The sequence below is a fragment of the Orycteropus afer genome, unplaced genomic scaffold, assembly GCF_000298275.1.
Source record: "Orycteropus afer afer isolate SDZICR_OR568_19922 unplaced genomic scaffold, OryAfe1.0 scaffold00126, whole genome shotgun sequence".
Taxonomy (NCBI): Eukaryota; Metazoa; Chordata; class Mammalia; order Tubulidentata; family Orycteropodidae; genus Orycteropus; species Orycteropus afer.
Window position 1 is genome coordinate 8,611,323 of NW_006921713.1, and position 7,733 is coordinate 8,619,055.

Genomic DNA, 7,733 nt, shown 5'->3' on the forward strand with positions numbered 1-7,733 from the left:
ATAGTAATAAGATTATGTCACAAGGAGTTATGTCCATCTCTCTTCCAGTATATACTTGAAAGAAATAATGACTGCATTGAGAGGGGATGATCCTAAAGTAGCCTATTGCAAGACTGCCTCTTGATCCCATGATTTGTGTGGTGCTTTCACCCCTGAATTTGTCATTAAATAGTTTTTCAGGAACTGCAGAAGAGCTGCCTTGGCTTTAGGGGAGAGACCTACCAAACTCCATGGCAAGAGGCCTCCATGAGGGACAGCGCTATGAGGTCTGGTCTGGGTTCTGACAATCCCCCAGGCCTTGCATTGTGAAAAGTTCTCTTTCTTGGTTTAGCTAACCCACCAACTTGGCCTTCTAGCTCTATCTCGCTTCCACCTATTTTGTCACAATTGCCACTGAATTCCACAGAGTTAAATATCAGTTCTAAACAGGGAAAATGGCTCCATGGCCAAAGCCCTCTGTGGGTACTTCAGAAGGGTGGGACGGCTTCCAGGCTTAGCATATTCGGTACTTAAACAATGTCTACTCTTGCCGTAACTCGTATGCCTATTTTAACTTGGTGCAGTAGGTCTGAGGACCTCAGAGCTATTCAACCTCTCCAATCTATCCTTCTAATCAAGGGTCCCAGCAGGAAAGGAAGTTCTGTTCCAGTCACAAGGATGTCCTCATCATCCCCCGAACAAAGCTTGTCCCTCCACCTCTGCACTGCTGCTGTCATTCCTGCCTGGAATGTACCCCCATGTTCCTCCCACTGTCCTTCTCTGACTCATAGGAACCCCACCCGGTCTACCAGGCCTCTAAGCTTCACCTCTAGCTCCACCTCCATCAAGAAGGCTCTACTAGAGACAAGAAGCCAGAATTCACCCTCAGGGGTAGGGTCAGTGGTGTGGCAGCTGAGGCCACCCCAGGCAGTGCATGTAACTGAGAACAGTGGGAGGCCAAGTCTGATGGTAAGAGAGAAGCTCTCTGGCCCACATCAAGGTAGCATCAAAGTACTAGCCAACTGCTTTCTCCAAGGGCAGGGTCTTGATAGTAGAGAATCTCCTCAGTGATAGTTTGGGTTTTGGTCTCTCCTACCCTTACTCCCCCCTCCCCACCCCCCGCCCCTTTCATGGTTTTTCCAGCACAGCAACTTCCACTCCCCTACCAGATTCAACTACTTCCTCCTCCCCACCCCCCAGATCCCCATACACTAGTGCAGCCTTATTTCTTTCTCAGGACCAGATAGAGAATGCCAATGATGAAGCTAAAACAGAAGCAGATCCAGGTCAGAATGAAGCAATAGCCATGGTGACTGCCCGAGATATAATTGGTGCCGTAACCATTCGCGTAGTGATGAGTGTAGATGGACACCCCAACCATAATGCATAGCCCTGCCGTGAGAAAGAGGAAAAAAAAGTTTATGTTAAAAATGGCTGTTGTTTTAGGGTACAATGGAGAAATTTTAATAATTTTTATAAGATCTTACTCCCTTCACTGGAAATGGGGAATGAAATTTGGCTGTCTGGCCCTCAACAGTAGTTCTGTTGACTTGCCCTGGACTAAGCTTGATCGGTTGCATTGATAAATTAGCAGTGTTTAGGGCATTAGCACCTGTGCTGGTTTGTGTGGCTGTGAGGATGTAGTAAAACACAGAACACAGTGTCTACTGTTCATCTTCCCCTTCTGGACTCCAGCATGTCCAGGCAGGACTATTCAGGAATGTACAGTAAAAGAACATGGCCTTACACCAAACTGGATGCATTTAGGAAGAATGACAATAGAATAATCATTGCAATATTTGCATGCATTGTGTAAGTGTTTTCATCCTTTGGAGGATTCCCACATTTGCACCTTTTCTTCACCAGGTGCCCCAGAAGGGCTGTGTCCCAATCACTTAGTAGTGGGCCACGAGCACTAGTTTTAAACAATGAAGCAGACAAGGGATCTTAATTCAAGCTGCAACCAGAGGTTCTCAAAAAGAGAACAAATAACCAGAGAAAATTGTACAAGGTGGTTTTCCCTGAGCTCTGTGCTAATCAACTCAAGTTCACCAGGAGCATCCATTCGTGTTATCATCTACTTAAAGCTGTTCTGCTTAAAGGAGGAGTCACTGCATGGCCCAAACAGTTAAATGCTCAGCTATTAGCCAAAAGCTTGGTGGTTCGAACCCATCCAGAGGTGCCATAGGAGTCAGATCTGGTGATCTGCTTCAGAAAGGTCAATCAACTGAATGGCAACTAACAACAATCTGAATGGGAGTCTGCCCCTGAGATACTCACAGCACACCAGCATGGTGGCCCCTGAGAGGAAGAATCGGTTTCCTTTCTCCATGGTGAAGAGCTGGAACACAAAGACCACGAGAGAGATGACGGAGAAGATGATGGACAGGATCATGAAGGCCTGAACTGCCTTGAGGGCGTCTGTGGGCACAGGGTGAAGAGAGCAATGTTTTAGACAAACCAGTGCCCGAGGGGCTAGATGTTTCCCTGACCTCATGAAATGTTGATGCTATTACGGTGCCTTTACACGTACCTTCATTACCATACCACAAGGCTCCATCACAGTTGCCCTCCGTACAATTTTTCCAGAGACCTACTGAGAATTTTCCACTATCTGAAGCCACCCATTCCTGATGCCAGAAGGAAACAACAACAAAAAAAAAAAGTTATCATATTTAGCCATAGACTTCTAAGCAGCCTGTCTCTTGGTAGAAATAAGGCCTGAAGAATGTACAGCCAGGGGGGAACATCACCTAAGCTATCTGGGTTCACATTCCTCATCACTTACAAAAATAAAAAAGAAGTTTTTATTTTTAAAGTGGAAGGAATTTGATTATAGGAGTTTAAATGTTTAAGGTTCTAAGAAACAGAAACCCCAGATGAGGATATTGGTTTTAAGTGTGCACTATTCATATACTATAATAAGATTGTTTCATATAAGGGCCTGGCCAAGGAGGAAAAAAAAAAAAAAGTAAGGAAAAATGTTCAACAGGAGACAACTGAAAAAACATGAGGAATACCAAGAAAATAGCAATGAGTCTGAGGGCCCAAAAGCCACATTTTTCTAAAGGGAAGGATCAGCCTTTGAATGTCACAACATACAAAACCCACCAAAAACCTACCCACTGCCATAGAGTCGATTTCAACTCATAGTGACCCCGTAGGACAGGGTAGAGCTGCCCCATAGGGTTTCCAAGTTAAATCTTTGGTGGCATATCTTTCTCCTGTAGAGTGACTAGTGGGTTCAAACTATCAACCTTTTTGGTTAGCAGCCCACTGCTTTAATCACAGTGCCACCACAGCTCTTTACAGCATCCAAAGGGGGAGTAATTTCATAGCAAAAGAGTAAGGCAAAAGCTTTGGAGTAGCAGCTGACAGTAAAAGAGTTATCAAAATGTGTTGCCCCAGGCTTACTGTGGTACCAACCTCCCTACCCACCTGACCCAGGAAGAACAATTACCCTTCTGGAATGGAAAAAAAAGGTGGGGTCATTGTCAACACAAGGCAGCTGTTAAAATGCACATCACTGGAAAGGTGGGGCCAAGGATGGGCACTCTTCTGCTATTCAGTCAATAAACAACTATGTGCCAAGCTCCATGTTACCAGTTTACCAGTTGCCATCAAGTCTACTCAACTCAAGGTGACCCCATGTGTGTCAGAGTAGAATTGTGCTCTATAGTGTTTTCAGTGCCTGTGAGTTTTGGAACTAGATTGCCAGGTCTTTCTTCCAAGGCACCTCTGGGTGGATTCATTAACCTTTCAGTTAGTAGCTGAGCACTTAACCATTTTCACCACCCAGGCAGCCAAATCCCATCTTAGGGACTGATAAGAACTGACTCCACGACAATTAACAACCATTAACAAATGTTTGACACTTTGGCATCTGTTAACATAGTCTGAAGTTTGTTTATCAGATTTGTTTTCCTAAGAAACGCAGGGCTTGGCCTACGGAATGGCTAAATTACAATCTGGCTGCATAGTCAGGGCTTGGGGATACAGGAGTGCTGACTTACCACAGGTATGCTTACATTAGCCTTGCTTATATTACACCCACTAGTGTATACAACAAGGGGCTCTGGTAGTGCAGTGGTTGAAGCATTTGGCTGCTAACCCAAAATTGGGAGGTTTGAACCCACCAGCTGTTCCACAGGAGAAAGATGTGGTAATTGTTTCCATAAAGATTTACTGCCTTGGAAACCCTATGGAGCAGGGTTGTTATGACTTAGAATCAACTCAATGGCAGTGGGTTTTTTTTTTGTTTGTTTGTTTTTAATATTTACAAAGCTCTCCTATCTGAATTTTAAATTCATCCTTTCATTATAACAGGGTCCTTAACAGATTCTGGAGCCATAGTTTACCTGTCCAGTGATTTAGTAGCCTTAGTTTTTTATGTCCAAGAAGCTACTTAGTTTTTCCTGAGAAAAGCGCAGAGAAAGGAAATTAGACTCTTTGAAGTACCACTAGAGGTCAGAGTAGCCCAAGGTTCTGAGAAAAATGACTCTTGCAGCCTCCCTGTGATATTTATATGTTGTCTTGCTTGAGTGGGTTAACTCAATGGAACTGGGTCAATCTTGCAAAATTCTACTTGCACATGCTACTCTCTGCTCAAAACTTGAATTCATCAGCCTGGCAATCAGAGCTATTCAACCTCTCCAATCTATCCTTCTAATCAAGGGTCCCAGCAGGAAAGGAAGTTCTGTTCCAGTCACAAGGATGTCCTCGTCATCCCCCGAACAAAGCTTGTCCCTCCACCTCTGCACTGCTGCTGTCATTCCTGCCTGGAATGCACCCCCATGTTCCTCCCACTGTCCTTCTCTGACTCATAGGAACCCCACCCATCTACCAGGCCTCTAAGCTCACGTCAAGCTCCACCTCCATCAAGAAGGGTCTACTAGAGACAAGAAGCCTTATATGTCTTCCAATCTCTGAACATCTGTAGCATTTATGTGACTTGTCTCCTGGTTATTTAATTCTCTAAGTATGAGTGCGTACTCCCCACAACTAAACAGTAAATTCGCAAAGGGACTATGGCTTAAACTTCTTTTGGAGCACTTTATGTAAATCAGTATTTGGATAAATAATTGCTATATGAATGAATGAACATAAAAGCATTACTCACATTGGCAATGGTGGAAACAAATAACATAACAACTGTGGCGATGTGGACCAAAAAGATACCAGCCAGTAATACCAACATCTTGGCTTTTTGTTAACACTCAGCGAGTGAAGAGAGTTCTGAAAAGGGAGGAAAAACAGAAGGGAAAGAAAAGGTTATTGTCAGGTTCCATAATACAATTCAGCTTTCCCACAAGCATGGGCTATCTGTAAAAAATCAGGAGGAGCTGCAATAAAAACCATCACAATTTTATCATAAATTCCTGAAAACACCTCCTTAATCTAGTTCCTTAAGTGCCTAAGTGCCTATTCATCTATTTATATATATGTAAATGTAAACATAATTTTGTTTCATCTCAGGTATATATATACTCCCACATCTAATACAACCTATTTAAAAAAAAAAAAAAAAAAGAACACTTTGTGACAACTGTTAATATTTTGTTTGTGCTTTTGAGGTGAAAAGTAGGGCTTTGATTTTTAAAAGCCCTTCTCATAGCTGTAATTTCCAGGTCTCTGTGCAATAATGTCATATAAATTTCCATTTTCCACTAGAGAAGTGCCCTTACTTCTATCAAACTGCTCAGCCAGCAATTTTAATACAAGTGAATGCCTTCCAAAGAATAGCAGCTATTACTCAATGCTGGATACTGAATAGGCTACTAATTTGGTCCTGGGTGTGACTGAAATGTGAGAGTGACAACTTCTATTATAATGCTGTTTAGTATTCAATAATTGTTGTTGTTTTTGTTGGGTGCTATGGAGTAGGTTCTAACTCATAGTGACCCTACGTATCACAGAACAAACACTGCCCGTCCTGCACCATTCTCACAATCGTTGCTATGTTTGAACCCATTGTTGCAACCACTGCTTCAGTCCCTCTCGTTGAGGGTCTTCCTCTTTTTTTGCTGATCCTCTACCAAGCACTATGTCCTTCTTCAGGGATGGTTCCTCCTGATAACATGTCCAAAGTACAGGAGACAAAGTCCCAATACTCCCTTCCAAGGAGCATTCTAGCTGTACTTCTTCCAAAACAGCTTTTTTGTTGTTGTTCTTCTGGCACTCCAGTTTTCTTTGCCAATGCCATAATTCCAATGCATCAGTTCTTTGGTTTTCCTTAGTCATTATCCAGCTGTCATATGCATATGAGGCTATTGAAAATACCATGACTTGGATTAGGCGCACCTTAGTTCTCAAAGTGACATTTTGCTATTCAACATTTTAATGAGGTCTTTTGCAGCAGATTTGTCCAATGCAATTCGTCCTTTGATTTCTTGACTGCTGCTTCCATGCACATTGATCTTGGATTCAATTAAAATGAAATCCTTGACAACTTCATTCTTTTCTCCATTTATCGTAATGTTGCTTATTGGTCCAGTTGTGAGAATTTTTTTTATGTTGAGGTTTAATCCATACTGAATGAAGGCTGTAGTCTTTGATCTTCATCAATAAGTGCTTAAACTCCCTTCACTTTCAGCAAGTAAGGTTGTGTCATCTGCATATTGCTGGTTGTTAATGAGTCTTCCTCCAAACCCAGCTCAGCATATGGATTGACGAAGTATGGTGAAAGGGTGCTACCCCTTTGCACACCTTTCCCAATTTTAAACCATGCAGTACCCCGTTGTTCTATTTGAACAACTGCCTCTTGGTCTATGTACAAGTTCAGCAGGAGCACAATTAAATGTCTGTAATTCTCATTGTTTGCAATGTTATCCATAATTTGTTATGATGCACATAGTTGAATGACTTTGTGTGGTCAATAAAACACAGGTAAACATTCTTCTGGTATTCTCTGCTTTCACCCAAGATTCATCTGACATCAGTAATGATATCCCTCATTCCACATCCTCTTCTGAATCTGGCTTGATATCACAGCTTAATGGTCTGATCACCTATTGATGGAACATTTCAGACTTGCATTACTACACCTGGGCCTTCTACTGTGTGTGCCTCATAGTAGGAAGTCTACTATGAGTCTGAGGCATAGTTATGTATTTCCTATGTCTCTATATAACAGTTCTGGGGGCTTTAGATATATGCAGCTTGAGATACCACCACGTTTGCCTTCTACATCTGCATGACATTTATACAAATCCCACATTTCAGAACTCAATGCAAAAGACAGGCCAATGTAGGACTCTCCAGATGGGGGGGGGGGGGGACTGGGAACTAACATAAATTAAGAATGTTAATGGATAAACAAAAGTGTCCAGCCATAATCTCAGCAGAGTAGGTGAAGGAAGCCCATTGATCATAAAACCTAGGCAATAAGGAAGACTAGCATCAGTTGCCATTGAGTCAATTTCAACTCATGGTAAAATCGATCTACTCGTATATTGCAGAGTAGATCCGTACTTCATAAGATCTTCAAGGCTGTGAATTTTGGAAACACATCACCAGACTTTTTGTCCAAGGCACCTCTGAGCAACATTTAGGCTAGTAGTTCAGAGCTTAACCATATGCACCACTCATGGACTCTAAAGGAGGTAAGAAGGATGTACACTTGGGGAGTCTGCTCTGATTTATGTCTGCCTCAGGAAGAATGCTTTGTCGTGCCTAAAACAGTTTGGATGCAGTGCCAGCTTAAAGGGGATCTTGAGGTTATTTACGCCTTGGGCAAGGTGTATATGCAGATGACC

At 42.6% G+C, this 7,733-nt stretch overlaps 1 protein-coding gene across 1 annotated transcript; it reads right to left on the minus strand.

Annotated features, from left to right (window-relative positions):
• Nucleotides 1-1,201: 1,201 nt before the first annotated feature.
• Nucleotides 1,202-5,176, minus strand: EMP1 (epithelial membrane protein 1). Its single transcript, XM_007944475.1, has 4 exons — nucleotides 5,099-5,176; nucleotides 2,513-2,609; nucleotides 2,260-2,400; nucleotides 1,202-1,371 (listed from the first exon to the last, which is right to left on the minus strand). The coding sequence occupies exons 1-4, from the start codon at nucleotides 5,174-5,176 to the stop codon at nucleotides 1,202-1,204; spliced, it is 486 nt and encodes a 161-aa protein (XP_007942666.1).
• Nucleotides 5,177-7,733: the final 2,557 nt, after the last annotated feature.